Genomic DNA, 20,267 nt, shown 5'->3' with positions numbered 1-20,267 from the left:
TGTAGTTGGAACTCCAGCTGTTGCAAAACTACAACTCCCAGCATGCCCTTTGGCTTTGCATGCTGCGAGTTGTTGCTAAGCAACAGTAGGAGGTGAACAGGCCTCACCTCCTGCTGTATCCTGCCGCCGCGACGGCAGCCGCTGTCTCCTGCTGCCGGGACCGATCCTGCTGCTCCTGTTGCCGCCACCGATCCTGAGGGGACCCCCGCCGGACCAGGGCAAGGCAGGAGACTCCCGCCGGTGCCGATCTCCGCTCCAATCGCCGTCCTGATCACCGCCCAGCAGGTCTGTGATTGGTCGGTCGTTCCGACCGATCAATCACGTGATCGTGAGGCAGCACCCGTGCCACCTCACTCCTGCTGGGTATGGGTGAATGGGGCCGTCTCGGACCAGATACAGGTCACCAGAGACCCGATTGACCCGGAATAGCGATTTGCCGCGATTTGCGACATGGGCGGGGGGGGGGGGGGTCTCAGCACCCCCCGGGGCGATATGCTGGGATGGCTGCTGATAGATATCAGCAGTCATCCCGTTCCGATCACCGTGTCGGGAGACGCAGTGATCCATGAAAGCTGCGCCGTAAATGTACGGCGCTGTGCGCTAAGTACTTTTTAGCAGCACCGTACATTTACGATGCTCGTCCTTAAGGGGTTAAAACTCCGGCCATAGACATCTTATCCCCTATCCAAAGGATAAGGGATATGAGGTCTGATGAGGGAACCCCCAAATTCTATGCTGGGCTGCTGCTCCAGTCTTGGAAACCTCTGTGTTTCCGGGACTGGAGATGTGACGTCACACCAAGCCCCCTCCATTCATGTCTATGGGAGGGGGCGTGATGCCCCCCCCCCTCCCCCCAAACAGTGTAAATTAGTATAGGCATTTTATTTATTGAACAATACTAGAGGGGGAGCTCTATGATGCAAGTCACTCTACAGAGAGTTGTTTTGGATGCCTGTTCTCAATACAAGACATCCCCACGGTTTAAATCTATGGTAGAATTTAATCCTTACCACCTATTAGTGTAGCTGACCATCTGGTTTTTATTCATTCATTAGGAACATTCGCTCTTTTAATAATCTAATGTTTATTGACTATGCAGGATATTCTATTCTTTAAGATCATTTACTTTGGAAAGCTTTCATTTATTAATTTGTATTCATTCCATGACAGATTTTGTGAGCAGCTTCGTTTATCTCACAATGTCATTTTCACGTAACCTAAATGAATAGGATATAAATTGTGTTGTTTTACATGTGTCTTATGCCATGACTTTCAGGTCATACAGACCCAAAACACAACCGCGCTCCTGTTCTATATGTTGCCTGTTGCATTAAATTGAGTTTTCCTTTTACTGTCCCTTGAAAGCTGAATCTGTTCTTTTGGATTCCTGGTTGATGTGGACCAGAGATGGTGCCAGCCTGTCCATGCTCAGGGGAGATTACATGGCACTGCTAAATCTAATATAGGCCTAATTTTGTATTCATATCTTGCCAAACCATGTGTGGTTTTTACACCACATTGCTGTTCGGGGAGAGATCACCCAGGGAACACCCCCCACCCACCTTTATTGTGATGTTGGGGGAACAACCTGCCCACCAGTCTCCTGTACTCCATCTCAGCATTCAGGCTGCTACAGAAGGAATACACTTAGTAACACTGAGTAAACCTCAAAGGTAGGAGGCATACTTTTCAGATACATTTTTTTCAGATGTAAAACATTTTATTAAAAGTGATTTACAAGTTGTAAAAAAAAAAAAAAAAAAAAAAAGTTAGTGACCATTTACATTTACGGTACGTAGTTGGACATGACATTAATGTGCATTCATACTTTTAAAAAAAAAATTTCAAAACCCAAACAAAACCATGATAAATGACACATGGACAAAGCAATTTAGTAAATTTACTTTATTTGCAGCATAGAAATCAGATTTCTGGATTTACAATTACATTTTGAAAGCTTTTTTCAGTGTTCTGAAATGTGCTTGAACAAAGTACTGTATAAATTAAAAGTAGAATTATAAAAAGGAATGTAAATGAAGAAAAGGAAAATATATGTTCACACATCTGGAATGTCCACACAGAAAATCTCTGTGCGGACATTCCGGAGACTGCGGCCACCGGCATAACAAACCGGCGATAAGACCGCATGGGAATGCGCTGTCTCATAGATGGCTATGCATTCCGTGTGGTGTCCACACAAAAAATGATCACACTCATTCTTTGTGCGGACACAGAAAACAAAATTCCAGACATGCACAGCGCAGCAGAATCCCATTGGATTTAATGGGACTCTGCTGCTCTGGAATCTCCGGCAGAATTCCAATGCGGAATTCCGCACAGAGAATCTGGACGTGTGAACATGGCCTAACATATTTTAGAAGAAGTAAAGTTCTAGCATGAGAGGTCTGAATAAGCCTTAAAGAAATGACCACCACCCCACAGAATCAGGCTCTGTCTATAGACCACATAACCCAGCATTATTATTTAGATTAAAGGGGTACTCCAGTGGAAAACAACCAACTGGTGCCAGAAAGTTAAACAGATTTGTATATTACTTTTATTAAAAAATCTTAATCCTGCCAGTCCTTATCAGCTGCTGTATACTACAGAGGAAGTTGAGTTGTTCTTTTCTGTCTAACCATAGTGCTCTCTGCTGACACCTCTGTCCATGCCAGAAACTGTCCAGATCAGGAGAAAATCCATATAGCAAACCTATCCTGCTCTGGACAGTTCCTGAAATGGACAGAGGTGTCAGCAGAAAGCACTGTGGTCAGACAGAAAAAAGGAATTCAAAAAGAAAATAATTTCCTCTGTAGTATACAGCAGCTGATAAGTACCGGAAGGGTTAAGATTTTTTAAATAGAAGTCATTTACAAATCTGTTTAACTTTCTTGCATCCCTTTAATAAAAAAAAAAAATAAATAAAGCTTTTCTCCAGAGAAACAGTACTAATTCTACTAAGCATGTATGTCTAGTGATACATATTAAAATCATTAAATAAGGCTGCTATATAATATTGGAGACAACTATTATAAAGACAGGAAGCTTTAGTTCCCAAGGGCCAACAATATCTAAAGCTGTATGTGTTGTCCTGGCAGTGCTAATACGGTAGATAGAGAAAAACTGGCTTTTGATTTAGACTTAAACGACGCATTAAAAAAATAAAACATATAAAGAGAAAAAGATTGTCCAAAATCAGTCAAAACACAGGCAAAAATAAAAGGGAATTAGACTGGTTTGTGCATAACAAATTTAAAGTGATTGTTTGGCCAATTTTCCCCAAAACTGAATAATAAAATCAAACATATATTCCAGCTTTCCCCTCACAATCCATATGGTCCAAAAATGAGTGCTCTGTGTCCCCTGTACGCCCTCCAGCACCCGATGAAAAATCTGGTCACTTCCATGGGCATGTCTGATAGAGAAACATAGTGGTAAGGCAGTGAGTGATGGTCAGCGAATCATCGTTAAACATGCAGTAATTGGTAGGTGCCAAGGGCAGAGGGAAGTGGGGAGAACGTTTGGGGGATGTGTCCCAGGCTACAAATGGTCACCGCAGCAAGGAGAGATGGGTCCGACATGCTGTTCTTGGTGGAAAGGAAGAAGACTTCCGGCGCAGCAGACATTTTAATATTGCCCCGATATTAATTTAACAGACCAGGTACTTTCAATTGGCACACATATAACTTAGCAAGCTGCTGCGAAAGAAAGGGTATTTGATTTTGCTGGAGCACCCGTTAAAGCAATAAATCATTCTGAGATAAAACCACTGCTACATACTATTTAACCTCAGACTATAGCTTGAAAATATAAAGACTTAGCTCACAGTTTTGTAACTTACTAGTCTATCAGGAAGGCAATTTTTAACTATGGAAAACAAGATTTACATCATTTTCCTTGTAGACAGTGGTGTGTGTCATCTAAATGCTATAAAACATTTCCCCCTAAAGGATATTTTTTATCCTTTTCCTAATTATTTAATACCCTCAACTTGATTAAGAAGGACCGATCCCACTTATGCTAGAAAAGTGAACAATGCAAAATATCACATTTATGTTGCATATACTCATATGCTTTCCATAACTTTAAATTCACTAAGTGCCTGGACAGGACTGACAAGTTTCTTCTGAGATGCCCGTTTTATTTTGGTTTGAGTCTCATCCTGCTTTTCTCTCTTGACCAGAGGCTTTTTCTCTGGAGCCTTCATTTTCCAAGAAACTGCCGGAAGATTTAAAGAAGCCATTCCTTGTGACTTCTGGTACTTTGTAGAGGCCACGTAAGATGCCTTAACTGTCTGCACCACAGCATTCATCAAATTCTTGGCAGCTTGAATGAGGGACATGGCACTGTCAACCTAAAATTGTTGAGAACCAGTTTGTTAGTATGTCGTTTTACCACAGTCCTCACATCTGTATGAGTTGTATTATACATTTTCTCTAAACTCTTGTTATACTGAAAAACTGAGCAATTGTCTAATAGGTAAATCAAGAATATTTTCAAAAGCCACATACATAAACATCTCTATCCAGAAATAAACACATCTGTTATAAAATAACAGCACATTATGACAGTGAAAAGGTTCAGTCATGTCATTTCTGTTATACTGTATATAAGAGCTCAGTTTCTGAGAAGAAACATCATGGATTATCCTGTTGTAGATGAGAGATAATAAGGGATAGTGTAAAGATAGAAATGGAGTTAGTTTCATTTTATTCAGCTTTGTATAGGTCGGAAGGGAGATCAAAAGATGAAGAGGTACCGTATTTTTCGCCGTATAAGACGCACTTTTTCTTCCCCAAAACTGGGGGGAAAAAGTCGGTGCGTCTTATACGGCGAATACACCCCTATCCCGGCGGTCCCTGCGGCCATCAACGGCCGGGACCCGCGGCTAATACAGGACATCACCGATCGCGGTGGTCCAGGAAACATTTACCCCCCCCCTCCCACAGGGCACGTTCGGACCACTGATGGCCGGGCAGCGTGGTCCAAAAAGCGCGTCCTCGACTCGCTCTCTGCCTGTATATGAAACAGGCAGAGAGCGAGCACAGTGCTCGTGTGCGCGGGGCGCACCTAATTTACCTATCCCCGCAACCTGCACCTACCCCTTCTACCATTGCAGCTCGAGTTGCAGTATACATTGTGAGAGAGAGAGGGGACGGAGAGAGGAGAAATCTCCACCACACCCCCATGGGAGGAAGAATCATATTTAGGCAAGTATAATCATATATATATAATATGAGTATCTATCTATCTCTATATCAATATCTATCTATCTATCTATCTATCTAATATCTATCTATCTATCTATCTATGTATCTATCTATCTCATATCTATCTCATATCCATCTATCTATCTCATATCTATCTATCTCTTATCTATCTATCTCATATCCATCTATCTATCTATCAATCTCATATCCATCTATCAATCTCATATCCATCTATCAATCTCATATCCATCTATCCATCTCATATCCATCTATCCATCTCATATCCATCTATCCATCTCATATCCATCCATCTCATATCCATCCATCTCATATCCATCCATCTCATATCTATCCATCTCATATCTATCCATCTCATATCTATCCATCTCATATCTATCCATCTCATATCTATCCATCTCATATCTATCCATCTCATATCTTTCTATCTACATATATTGAGCCAGCATGGTATGCACGCTCATTTTCATGTAATGAGCCAGCATACTATGCACGCTCAATATCCGGTATTGAAACAGCATGGTATGCACGCTCAATTTCATGTATTGAGCCAGCATGGTGGCTGAATACATGTAATGAGCCAGCATGGCATGCACACTCATTATCAGGTATTGAGCCAGCATGCAATGCACATTCATTTTCCTGTATTGAGCCAGCATGGTATGCACTCTCATTAACAGTAATTAAGCAACCATGCTGGCTCAATACATGAAAATGAGCGTGCATACCATTCTGGCTCAATAGCTGATAATGAGCATGCATAGCATGCTGGCTCAATACTTGTAATGAGCCAGCATGCTATGCACGCTCAATATCATGTATTGAGCCAGCATGGTATGCACGCTCAATTTCATGTAATGAGCCAGCATGCTATGCACGCTCAATATCATGTATTGAGCCAGCATGCTATGAACGCTCAATATCAGCTATTGAGCCAGCATGTTATGCATGTATTGAGCCAGCATGCTATGCACGCTCAATATCAGCTATTGAGCCAGCATAGTATGCATGCTCATTGTGAGGAATTGAGCAAGCATGCTATGCACGTTTATTTTCATGTATTGAGCGTGATTAGCAGGCTGGGTCATTGCATGATATTGAGCGTGCATAGCATGCTGGCTCAATACATGTAATGAGCCAACGTAGTATGCACGCACAATAGCAGGTTTCGAGCCAGCATGGTATGCATGCTCAACTTCATGTATTGAGCGTGCATAGCATGCTGGCTCAATACATGAAAATGAGTGTGCATACTATGCTGGCTCAATAGTTGATATTGAGCGTGCAGAGCATTGCTGGCTCAATAGCTGATGTAATGAGCCAGCATGGTATAAACGCTCATTATCAGGAATTGAGCAAGCATGGTATGCACATTTATTTTCATGTATTGAGCGTGCATAGCATGCTGGCTCAATACATGATATTGAGCGTGCATAGCTTGCTGGCTCAATGCATGTAATGAGCCAACATGGTATGCTCGCTCAATATCAGGTATTGAGCCATCATGGTATGCACGCTCATTTTCATGTAATTAGCCAGCATGGTATGCACGCTCTTTTTCATGTAATGAGCCAGTATGGTATGCACGCTCATTTTAATGTATTGAGCGTGCATAGCATGCTAGTTCAATACATGAATATGAGCGTGCATACCATGCTGGCTCAATACCTAATAATGCATACTATGCTGGCTCATTACATGATATTGAGCGTGCATAGCATGCTGGCTCATTACATGATATTGAGCGTGCATAGCATGCTGGCTCATTACATGATATTGAGCGTGCATAGCGTGCTGGCTCAATAGCTGATATTGAGCATGCATAGCATGCTGGCTCAATACATGGTATTGAGTGTGCATAGCACGCTGGCTCATTACATGTAATGCTATGCACGCTCAATATCACGTATTGAGCCAGCATGCTATGCACGCTCAATATCAGCTATTGAGCCAGCATATTATGCATGTATTGAGCCAGCATGCTATGCACACTCAATATCAGGTATTGAGCCAGCATGGTATGCATGCTCAATTTCATGTAATGAGCCAGCATGGTATGCACGCTCATTATCAGAAATTGAGCAAGCATGGTATGCACATTTATTTTCATGTATTGAGCGTGCATAGCATGCTGGCTCAATACATGATATTGAGCGTGCATAGCATGCTGGCTCATTACATGTATTGAGCCAGCGTGCTATGCATGCTTAATATCTGGGAATATATGGGTCCTGTAGGGGTTAAACATGTGGTTGGAGCTTAGCCTCCTATGATGCTAGTGAGCTAGCTTAAGTTGTAGGTAAAATCTGTGCTAGTTCAGATTTAGTGTAGATTGTAAACTGTAGTGCACAGACAGACACAGCTGAAGTGGCATTTTATTAAAGTGTATCTGTCATCATCAAAAACCTTTATTATATGTATATTTGTAATATACATTGGTTAAAAAATTGGGATATTTTTGGGTGAAAAAATGTTGTCCCTGCAGCTTTTGCCTGGATGTCTCTATGAGGAGTCCAAATACAAGAAGTGAGGGTGGGTGGCTTGTCAATCATCCTGATGTGTAAGCCGCTAGCTTGTCATAGAGCCTCAGTACACACAGTCCTGCTTTTCCTCGGTGCACAGAACCCTGCTTGTCCACCCATACTTCCTGTATTTGGATTCCTAACAGACACACCAGCAATAGCTGTAGGGACAAAAACATACACATTTGTTAACCTCTTGGGGACGCAGGGCGTATACCCGAACAACGTCCAGGCTGTGAAGGGAACGCTCCTTAGCACTGGAAGGGGCTGGACAAAAAGAATGAATCTCTTCATTCACATTCTCTTCATTCACATGAAAGGGGGAAACCACTTTTGGCAAAAAGGAGGGAGGTGGTCGAAAAACAACCTTGTCCTGATGAAGGACCGAGAGAGCGTCAGGAAAGAGACGCCAACTCAGAGACCCTTCTAATGGAAGTGATAGCGATGAAAAGGTGACCTTCCACGAAAGATTGTAATGAGAAGCGTTCCAAAGAGGTTCGAATGGAGCTTCCCTCAAAGCCCCAAGCACTAGGTTGAGGACCCAAGGAGGAGTGGGAGACCTGAAAGGTGGCGCCGCATGGGCCACCCCTTGAAGAAAGGTGTGGACATGAATATTAGAAGCCAACTGCTGTTGGAACAGAATAGAAAGAGCAGGCACTTGACCCTTAAATGGGCACTGTCATGAACTTTTTTTTTTGATATGTTGTAGTACATATGTACTGCAACATATCTCTAATACATTTTCATTATTTATTTATTTTTTATTAAAATGCTTTAATTAACGTTTAAAAACCGGCCACGGCTGCAGGCTGGCGTGACGTCAAGCCTGAATTCGGCCGGCCGGCATCAGTCCTAATTCATTCAGCCTGCGCTCGCTCCCTGCCTGTCAATCAGACAGGCAGGGAGCGAGCGCATTGGCTCCCTGGCCGGCCACTCCTCCTGCACATGACACCACCGCTGCTGCTGCCCCTGCACGCCGGTGTGAGGTGAAAAAATCAAACCCGTGAAAACATGGGACCGCTCCGCAGTATGTATGGACCTATTTTAGGGGAGAGCGGGGGGGGGGGTTAGGGGAGAGCGGGGGGGGGGGGGGGGTTAGGGGAGAGCGGGGATCGGCATTTTAAACACGGGGAGGAATTGGGGAACAGACAGAGGGAACAGGCCGCGCCCATGGCCCTAACTAATTGTTTTCTGCACAGGGTGCCTCCAGCTGTTTCAACACTACAACTCCCAGCTTGCCCTGAAAGCCAATAGATGTCAGGGCAAGCTGGGAGTTGTAGTGGTGAAACAGCTGGAGGCACCGTGTGTAGATGAACTAAGGGCAGAAGTGCCGGCCCCAGCAGGCATCAGTGACGTGGTGCCTGCTGGGGAAGTCTGCCTGGTAGTGAGCACACTACCAGGCAGACAAAAAGTAATTTTTAACATTAATAAAAAAAAAAATTTAAAGCAGGGAGGGGGTTAGGGATAGATGGGTAATAGGCAGGGATAGAAAACAAAAAAAAAAAAGGATGGTGGGAGCTACCCTTTAAGAGAGCTGAGGGTCAAATGCTGATCCAACACGGATTGGAGAAAAGCAAGAAGGCGCAGAAAGGAAAACACGACCAGGGAAACGGACTGTGCCTCACACCACCAGAAATGAGCCTTCCAAGTACGGTGGTAAATGCTGGCGGAGGAGGGCTTTCATGTTCAAAGAATGCTACGGATTACCCCAGAGGAAAACCTGCGAGCCCTCAAAACCGCGGTTTCAACCACCACGCCGTCAAATGCAGCGACAGCAAACTGGGGTGGCAGAGAGGACCCTGGGGGAGGAGATCGGGGCGAAGTGGAAGATGAGTGGTACGTCGGCGACCAGCCGAAACCAGTCTGTGTACCAAGCGCGTCTGGGCCAGTTTTGGAGCCACCAGAATGGCGGAAACGCCCCCCACCTTGAGTTTCCGCAGAACCCTGGGCAGGAGAGGGAGAGGTGGAAAAGGTAAGGAAGACTGAAGGACAACCACGGAATGACTAGAGCATCCACCGCCAGAGGGTCTCGCAACTTCGCCACGAAGTGGGGAACCCTGTTGTTGTGGTGAGATGCAAAGAAATCCATGTCCGGGGTCCCCAGAGATCCCAGATCTGTGCAAACACCTCCGAATGGGGAGACCACTCCCCCGGATCCACCGAAGAGCGGCTGAGAAAGTCCGCTTCCCAATTTTCCACACCCGGAATGTGGATCGCGGAGAGAGCGGGAACTCAAGCCTCGGCCCAGATTAGAATCCTGGAGACCTCCTCCATCGCTGAGCGACTTTGCGTGCCGCCTTGGCCATTGACATATGCGACAGCTGCCATTGGTAGAGAATGACCCCCAAGCGCACGCACAACGCTGATAGGTACATCAATGACCCCCTGGTGCGCACTCAAGAACCTATTGGCCGCCCGCAAAAAAGTGGGCGGAGCTCCGCCGCGCGACCAAGTGCGGGCGGGGAGAAACTCCGGCCCCTGCCATAATGAATAACAATGGTGCCCTGCTTAATATAAGAGCCGGCACACAAGAAACTTAAGACGCCAGCCCACGGGAGCAGCTGCGGCCGGCATCCGAGAACGCTATTGTAATGGCCCCAAGTAAGCAGTACCGGGGAGGCAGAAAGGGAGGGGGAGGAAACTGCCCCGCAATCCCTAGGGCCCTGGTACTGAGGGGAAAAAAGGCACCCGACACCCCCAGCAAATATAAAAAGGAGAGAAGTCCCTATTTCCCCCACAGGAGATCCGAGATGAGGGGCTCCCCAGAAGTAGTAATGGCAGAAGAGAGAGGAGAGGAAGGAGGGGGGGGGGGGGGGGGGCAAGGGATATACTTAACCTATCTCCGCCATACTTACCTAAAGACATCTTCAGCCAGCTTTTTAGACACCTTCATCACGTCAGGCTGTAACAGCGGGACGGGCAGGGAAAATAGGGGGACCTGGACCTAAGGTGCAACCCCATGCGCTGGCCGTTGGCGGGAAGGGGTTAACGGTGCATACTCTATGCCCCGTGCCCCTTGGCCACATATGGGGGAACAGGTAGCGCCATGCTCCTGAACCCCCACCTAAAAACAAGAAAATAAAAGGATAAAAGAACCTAACTGAAAAACAAATAAGAAGAGCAGGTCTGGAGAAAGCTCCAGACCTGTGTCTGCCTCCTATGACACTAAGCTAAAACTGATTAACTCAGGGTCAGTAGGCGGGGTATATCCTGCCAGGAGGGGCCGACTTTTTTCTTGTATGCCTAGTGTCAGCACCTCCTAGTGGCAAGAGCATATACTCCACGGTTCTGTCTCCCCCAATGGTTCCGACCAAGAAATTGAAAGCATTATGATTTTTAGAAGGGAAGGAGGAAAAAGCGAAAATGCAAAACAAAAATTTGCTGAGTCCTTAAGGTGAAAATAGGCTGAGTCCCTAAGGAGTTAACCAATGTATATTACAAATATACTTATAATGGTATTATCTACATGATATAAGTTGCACCCCTCTTAATAAATCTGCTTAATGCAACATCAGCTGGATTTTACTCGTATGTGAAATGTTGGTCTTAGTTAATTTCTTCCACATTTTTCTATATTTACAAGTGGGTGTTAAAGTATGGAGCAGGCTCAGGGACTCCATACCTGGTGGGTGCCAGCTACTATCTGCAGTTGACAACCACCATCAATGACCAGCATTGTAGATTACTCCAATGTCAGTTGTTTAACTGCTGCAGTCAATAGGCATCCCCCTCAGTGCAATCTTAGAAGTAAATAGGTTTAATAGGTCTTTAACCCCTTAAGGACTTTTCAGTTTTTGCACTTTCGTTTTTTCCTCCACACCTTTTAAAAATCATAACCCTTTCAATTTTCCACCTTAAAATCCATATTATGGCTTATTGTTTGCGTCACCAATTCTACTTTGCAGTGACAGTCATTTTACCCAAAAATTCATGGCGAAATGGAAAAAAAAAATCATTGTGCGACAAAATCGAAGAAAAAACGCAATTTAGTAAATTTTGGTGGCTTCCGTTTCTACGCAGTGCATATTTCGGTAAAAATGACACCTTACCATTATTCTGTAGGTCCATACGGTTAAAATGATACCCTACTTATATAGGTTTGAATTTGTCGTACGTCTGGAAAAAATCATATGCAATATGACAAACAATATGCAGGAAAATGTATACGTTTAAAAATGTCATCTTCTGACCCCTATAACTTTTTAATTTTTTCCACGCTTTTTTGGACTTTGGAATTTTTTTGCGCGTACGCCAGTGACCGTGCGGTTTAATTAATGATATATTTTTATAGTGCGGACATTTACGCACGCGGCAATACCACATGTTTATTTTTTTTTATTTACACTGTTTTATTTTTTTTATGGGAAAAGGGGGGTGATTCAAACTTTTATTAGGGAAGGGGTTAAATGACCTTTATTAACACTTTTTTGTAACTTTTTTTTTTTGCAGTGTTATAGGTCCCATAGGGACCTATAACACTGCACACACTGATCTCTCATGCTGATCACTGGCGTGTATTAACACGCCTGTGATCAGTGTTATCGGCGCTTGACTGCTCCTGCCTGGATCTCAGGCACGGAGCAGTCATTTGCCGATCGGACACCGAGGAGGCAGGTAAGGGCCCTCCCGGTGTCCTGTAAGCTGTTCACCGCGGAGGTCCCGAACAGCCCGACTGACTAGCCGGGATAGTTTCACTTTCACTTTAGAAGCGGCGGTCAGCTTTGACTGCCGCTTCTAAACGGTTAATACCGCACATCGCCGCGATCGGCGATGTGTGGTATTAGCCGCGGGTCCCGGCCGTTGATGAGCGCCGGGACCGACACGATGTGATGCGGGGTCGCAGCACGAACCCGCTTCATATCGCGGGAGCCGGCGCAGGACGTAAATATACGTCCTGCGTCGTTAAGGGGTTAATAGGTTAATGAAGACGTTTGTGAAAATGGCAGAAGTTACAAACTTATTGTATGATACTTTGCAAAAAAAAACAATAAAATTTACTTACCCCAGAGACAACCAATTCACCTCCCAGATTCTGAACTTCAGCCTTAACTTTGCTGCAGATATTAAGCTGGTGGCAGTAGAGAGCAATCCGTTGAAGATATGCCAAAAGATCCTGTTTACAGGTTGAATCAGGGCACTGGGGAATAAATGGAACATTAAAGTGAGTACCTAGAATAGGTACTAAATAGCTAAACACTTTACTCTCTTTTTCTCTCATACATTGTCATTTTCAAGTTCAACTAAAAATACAATCTCCATTATCATGTCCATAAAAGAAACCAACAAACATAACAAGGCTATATAAACCCCTTAAGGACGCAGGGTTTTTCCGTTTTTGCACTTTTGTTTTTTCCTCCATACTTTAAAAAATCATAACCCTTTCAATTCTGCACCTAAAAATCCATATGATGGCTTATTTCTTGCACCACCAATTCTACTTTGTAATGACACCAGTCATTTTACCCACAAATCTACGGCGAAACCCCCAAAAAAATAATTGTGCAACAAAATTGAAGAAAAAACACCATTTTGTAAGTTTGGGGGGGTTTCCGTTTCTACGCAGTACATTTTTCGGTATAAATGACACCTTCTCTTTATTCTGTAGGTCCATACGATTAAAATGATACCCTAGTTATATAGGTTTGATTTTGTCTTACTTCTGGAAAAAATCATAACTACATGCACGAAAATTTATACTTTTAAAATTGTCATATTCTGACCCCTATAACTTTTTAATTTTTACGTGTACAGGGCGGTATGAGGGCTCATTTTTTGCGCCGTGATCTGAAGTTTGTAGTGGTACCATTTTTGTATTGATCGGACTTTTTGATTGCTTTTTATTCATTTTTTCATGATATAAAAAGTGACCAAAAATACGCTATTTTGGACTTTGGAATTTTTTTGCGCGTACGCCATTGACCATGCAGTTTAATTAAACTATACATTTTTTTAGTTCGGACATTTACGCACACGGCGATATCACATATGTTTATTTTTATTATGGATACATGTTTTTTATATGGAGTTTGGGAAAAGGGGGGTGATTTAAGCTTTTAATAAGTAAGGGGTTAAAGTGTGTGTTTTTAAACTTTTTTTTTTTACACTTTTAGATTCCTCATACAGATCATTGTGGTTTCATACAACCACATTGATCTGTGTGCTCTGCGCTCGATTGATAAAGACTGGCCCTGCCAGGCTTTATCATTCAGAGTGCAGGAGCTGTCAGTGAAGGAGAGGTAAGCCCTCAGGCTACCTCAGCAGTGGATCGCCCCCATCCCCCCCCCCTGCGATCACGCAGCAGGGGGGCGGTCCTCCCCACTGGACCACCAGGGAGCATTTAAATGTCCCTTTAGACGCCGCGGTCAACTTTGACAGCGGCGATTTAAAGGGTTAATAGCTGGGAGTCTAAAGGGCTTGAGTTGGGAGCCCACATCATACACAGCTTGCTGTCTCAGGACGAGCCGGATCGTCCTTTGTCGGCAACCGGTTAATCGGGTTAGAAACGCTCAACAAGTTAAAGAAAGTGCATGTGATACATTAAGCTAGCTGTAGAATGGTTACATAGTACTTCCCTTGATAAAGTGGCTTTACAATTTCAAATAATAACAATACTTACATAATCAGCAATGGTACGTCCCAGCTTGTCCATACGTGAACCGGCTTCAGCAATTTTCTTTGCTGCACTAATTACATCTGATGTATTTTTAAGTGGTCCCTTTCCTCTGTAAAGAAGCAGAAGAAAATGAATTTTTTATCAAATATGCCAGGTTCACACATTCCAGTTTTAGTTTTCTTTTACCCTTTAGCCAAACTTAGTATAAAAAAATAAATAAATAAATAAAGCTGAACATGTATTAATGGTTGGCTTGGACAATCACTTTAGCAACTGTCCCATCTAGTAAGTGCACACTTGACATCAGGTTGAGGGAGAGATTATACCTGCACTGTATCTTTAAAAGGGGATTATTCATTTAGGAATTTGTTATAAAATCAAATAACATGTACATTTAGGTAGCTGTCTGGTCATCCCTTTCCTAGTGGTGCAGAAGGGTTCTTGCTGGTGAGCAAACTTTTCCATAATTGTCAGCAGCCTGGTTAGAGGAACAAGGAAGGCAGAAATCCTGCCTGTGGGTTGTGAAATACAATGCAATGAATTGCTGGGTGAGAGAGCTTGCAGAGGACAAAGTGATGTGGTTTTGTGATTTCTACACCTGTATAGTAATACTAGTATAATGTCATGTTGGAAGTTTACTTTGTAAAATGATTTGTGGAATAACACCTTTAAAAGGAGATAGATCATTGGGAAAAATGTAACCCCTATCCAAAGGATAGGGAATAAATTTTAGATTGCAGGGGGTCTGACCGCTGGGAAGCGGGGCCTGCCACGTGCCCTTCATGTATCTCTATGCGAGAGCTGTTCGGCTACCTTCAGTACTCCCATAGAGATATGTATGTGGAGGGGGCATGGTGGCCAGGAAGAGCCTGGGCCTTGTACAGGAGATTGCGGGGGGACCAGTGGTCAGACCCCCCTTGATCTAAAACGTATCCCCTATCCTTTGGATTGGGGATAAGTTTTTCCCCATTATACTTTTCTTTTAAGGTACTTCTCTAATGTATACTTCATCTGCCTTCCAGTTAAATTAATCAACTAGTCAGTTCAGTAAGGCTCCTTTCACACTATGAGCATTCATCTGTTATTAAACGTCCGTTTTCTGTAAAAAAAAAAACAGCTGTATAATAACGGATGAAATAACAGGTGCTAACGGCTGTATAAATATTCATCCGTTAATACCCGTTATAACATCCCTCATGTATGGCCGTTTTAACACCTCTGCCTACAGACTCTCACAGCCGCGACTACTACTACTCCCATCATGGAACAGACTTCTTTCCATGATGGGAGTAGTAATTCCCTGGCTGCGGGAGTCTGCAGACAGCTGGGGAGGCCAGATTAGTGTTTGTACTACTACCCCCATCATGGAACAGAGTATGTTCCATGATGGGGGTTGTAGTACAGGGGCTGAGGGATTGATTGCACTGGGTCTCCCTTCTGAGACCCGATGCAATCAGAAGTTATTAAGCAGGGGAGCAGGCGGCATGGTCCGCAACCCTGCGATGTATAGTGTGTTTTAACTTTCATTTTTAAATCCCTGCGGGGAGCCCTGAATGGCCGGAGCTGAGGAGCCATTCAGGGCTATCTGCAGGGTTTTTAAAATGAATATTGTGAGTGGCAGCGGGGGCCATATGTATATTAAAAGCGCTGTGGGGGGCAAGATATGTAGCGCTGCAGGGGGGGGGCAGACATATAGCCTATATATCTAGCCCCCCAGCGCATTTATAATATGCCCCCCGCAGCGCATTAATAAAGATATGACCCCCACCGGCGCATTAATAAATATATACCCCCTGCCAGCACATTTATATATACCCCCCGCAGCACATTAATGAACATATGACCCCCCGCCAGCACACACACACACATATATATATACACATATATATATATATATATATATATATATATATATATATATATATATATATATACACACACATATATACACACACATACACCCTCCGCAGCGCATTTGTCATAATATGCCCCCCCCCCACAGCATTATGAATAAAAAGTATTTCTATCAGCAGTGCATAGTGCCAGCAACTGGCCGGCCAATGATGCTGATACATAGCATACATACATAGCGCTGCAGTGGCATATGAATATATACAAGCGATGTGGGGGGCAGAAAACGCTATATGTCTGCCTCCCAGCGCATCTATATACATATGCCACTGCAGTGCTATGAATCAGCAGACGGCCCTATGTGCTGCCACTCACAATGTTCATTTTAAAAACCCTGCAGAGCCCTGAATAGCTCTTCAGTACCGGCCATTCAGGGCTCCCGCGGGGGATTTAAAAATGAAACTTAAAACACATGATACATCGCACGGTTGCTGCATCGCATCGGGTCTCAGAAGTAAATCTGCACACCGGTCTTTGAACAGAGCACTGCTACGATGAGCTAAAACAAAAGGGCATAGGGGGAGATTTATCAAAACCTGTCCAGAGGAGAAGTTGCTGAGTTGCCCATAGCAACCAATCAGATCACTTCTTTCATTTCTCAGAGGCCTTTACAAAAATGAAAGAAGGGATCTGATTGGTTGCTATTGGCAACTCAGTAACTTTTCCTCTGGACAGGTTTTGATAAATCTCCCCCATAGTGCTCAGCTGAGTGTTTCTGCATGTTTACTTTAGCAATGGTGGAGGTCTCCTCAATTTATTTAAAAAAAAGAAAGAAAAATAAAAAAGTATAATGTGATACAGCTTACCTAGTGAAATCCGTCATCTCCATCATAATCATACACATCTGCTTGGCCAGAACAATAATATCATTTCCACTGTCATCCCATTTTGATACTTCAGCATCAAGTTTACTTTTTTCTTCTTGGAAGCTTGCGACCTGCTCGGCAATTTTAGCTTTTTGTTCTTGTGGCAATTGAGCCATAATTGCCTAAAGTATATCAAAAGAAATTGTTCTTCATCACCACTTCAAAACCACACCCCTATCATGATTAAAGACTATAACACTCAGGGCATTATATCTGACACCTATATAAAATAATATCCATACATTATGTTTTCCAAGCCGCCCCACACTACCAAAAATCTGCAAATCACAAAAGTACACAGGGCGAAAGGAATAGCGAATTATTACGTAGTCCATTCAAGTATAGATTGTTTCTATGATAAGTGCCTCCCTGGAAATGAACACGAACAAACTAAACAATTCCTACCATCCTGTCACTTACGAATCTTCTCTTTTAACCCCTTAAGGACTCAGGGTTTTCCGTTTTTGCATTTTCGTTTTTTCCTCCTTACCTTTTAAAAATCATAACCCTTTCAATTTTCCACCTAAAAATCCATATTATGGCTTATTTTTTGCATCACCAATTCTACTTTGCAGTGACATTAGTCATTTTACCCAAAAATTCACAACGAAACGGAAAAAAAAATCATTGTGCGACAAAATCGAAGAAAAAATGCCATTTTGTAACTTTTGGGGGCTTCCGTTACTACGCAGTGCATATTTCGGTAAAAATGACACCTTATCATTATTCTGTAGGTCCATACGGTTAAAATGATACCCTACTTATACAGGTTTGATTTTGTCGTACTTCTGGAAAAAATCATAACTACATGCAGGAAAATTTATACGTTTAAAAATGTCATCTTCTGACCCCTATAACTTTTTATTTTTCCACGTACAGGGCGGTATGAGGGCTCATTTTTTGCGCCGTATTCTGTTTTTATCGGTACGATTTTTGTTTTGATCGGACTTTTTGATCACTTTTTATTCATTTTTTAATGGTATAAAAAGTGACCAAAATACACTTTTTTGGACTTTGGAATTTTTTTGCGCGTACGCCATTGACCGTGCGGTTTAATTAATGATATATTTTTATAGTTCGGACATTTACGCACGCGGCAATACCACATGTTTATTTTTATTTACACTGTTTTATTTTATTTTATGGGAAAAGGGGGGTGATTCAAACTTTTATTAGGGAAGGGGTTAAATGACCTTTATTAACACTTTTTTTTTACTTTTTTTTTTGCAGTGTTATAGGTCCCAAAGGGAACAGCCCAACTGACTAGCCGAGATACTTTCACTTTAGAAGCTTCTAAAGGGTTAATACCGCACATCGCCGCGATAGGCGATGTGTGGTATTAGCCGCGGGTCCTGCCCGTTGATGAGCGCCGGGACAGACGCGATGTGATGCAGGGTCGCAGCGTGACCCCGCTTCATATCGCGGGAGCCGGCGCAGGATGTAAATATACGTCCTGCGTCGATAAAGGGTTAAATCTGTGTTATCTTTGGCTAGGACAGTCACTTTTCAGAGGAAGATAACATACATGTGGATGTCCAATATTGGAGCAAAATTCCAATCATAAAGTGCATTCACCCAGCCAGTGACAGGTATGCTTAACCCCTTAAGGACCAATACAAATAAACCTGTACGCCCCTGAAAGGCCAGGCCTGTTTTTTCACATCGGGGATGTCTGTCTTTATTAGAGAATAACTCTGGTAAGGTTTTGCCAATCACAATAATTCTGACATTGTTTTTTTGTCACAAGTTGTCCTTCATGTACATAGTAAAAGTAAGCCGATATCATTTGTAGTTTTTTTTTTTTTACAATGCAAAAAATCATGAAATTTTTGAAAAAATTACGATTTTTTTCTATTTTAACACTAATAGGTTGCATATATTTATACTTCCTGACCAAATAGTTTATGAAACTTATACTTTCAGATGTCTACTTTATTTTGACAGCATTTTTTTTGTTTTTAATTCACATTTTAAATTAATTAGAAGCCTAACAATTTAACTTGAAATTTTGAAAATTTTGAAAATTTGAAAAGTACATTTTTTTTATTTTGTGCTATGCAAGGTTTGCAGAAATTAAAAGGTAGTAGAACATAGGAACACCCCTCCAAATGACCCCATTTAAAAAACTAGACCCCTCAAGGTATTCACTAGGGGGTACAGTGAGTATTTTAACACCATAGTTTTTTGGCAGGAATTATTACAAAGTCAGTGTTAAAAATTAAAAATTTGCAATTTTTCACAAATGCATCATTCGTGGGGCATATTTTTTGTACATCACTTCTGATATTGCAAGAAATTCACCCTATATTTTATTAAGCTGCTCGGCCCGTGTTTGTAAATACCCCCGCTTAGGCCATATTTGGTTCCTTGGCTGCGTGGTAGAACCCCAAAAGAGAGGAGCCCCCTTTGGCTTTCAGGGCATCATTATATGAATAGTCCCCATTCATACTGCGTTTCTGCAGTATAGGTGTCCGTTGTCATGTCAAAAAAGGGATCCAATGTATACTGTAGTAGTCTCATTCAGAAATGAATGGAGCTGCTACAGTATATGTCAGCATCACTCTTTTTGACATGATGCTGACGGATACCTCTAACACTGCGGAAACGCAGTATGAATGGGACGCAGTGTAGGGTCACATAGAGCGCATTCACAGCATATTTCACACCGCGGATGCCCCCCAGCAGTCACAAGGGCAAGATCACTGCTGTGGCTGGGTAGCTCAGTGTGTCCGCTCATGACTTCCGGCGGGAAATCCGACGCTATTAGTGGACACACAAAGCTACCCAGCGCAGCAGGGAGCTCCTTATTGTGACTTTTCGCGGGCATCCAGCACGTAACATGCTGCGGATGTGCGCCATGTGATCCTACACATACATTTTTATTTTTCATTATATTTATTTAATAAATGTATTTTTATTTAATTTTTTTACACTTTTTTTTTATACTTATTGTTGTTACACTTTTATTTATTTTATATTTTTTTCACTTTTTTTTAATGCTTTGGAATACTTAGTATTCCAAAGCATTGCAGATATATGCTGCCTGCAAGTATTACACTAGCAGGCAGCATATGAGGACTTGCCTCTGCCACATCCTCACAGGCAATAACCGGGGCAGACCTGGGGG

General features: G+C 42.9%; 1 protein-coding gene across 4 annotated transcripts in view; it reads right to left on the bottom strand.

Moving 5' to 3' along the window:
- Window positions 1–1,884: 1,884 nt before the first annotated feature.
- CTNNA1 (catenin alpha 1) overlaps window positions 1,885–20,267 on the bottom strand; it is a 54,296-nt gene continuing 35,913 nt past the window's right edge. For all 4 annotated transcript variants that reach the window (XM_056516549.1, XM_056516548.1, XM_056516550.1 and 1 more), the window contains 4 exons: window positions 17,081–17,262; window positions 14,367–14,472; window positions 12,753–12,887; window positions 1,885–4,354 (listed from right to left, as the gene is read on the bottom strand). In XM_056516549.1, coding sequence (XP_056372524.1) covers window positions 4,067–4,354; window positions 12,753–12,887; window positions 14,367–14,472; window positions 17,081–17,262 — 711 coding nt within the window. In that variant the 3' untranslated portion in view covers window positions 1,885–4,066. The remainder of the gene's footprint in view (window positions 4,355–12,752; window positions 12,888–14,366; window positions 14,473–17,080; window positions 17,263–20,267) is intronic.

Source organism: Hyla sarda, chromosome 4 (genome assembly GCF_029499605.1).
Source record: "Hyla sarda isolate aHylSar1 chromosome 4, aHylSar1.hap1, whole genome shotgun sequence".
In the NCBI taxonomy this organism is placed as follows: domain Eukaryota; kingdom Metazoa; phylum Chordata; class Amphibia; order Anura; family Hylidae; genus Hyla; species Hyla sarda.
This window is presented reverse-complemented; position numbering and strand designations above follow the sequence as displayed.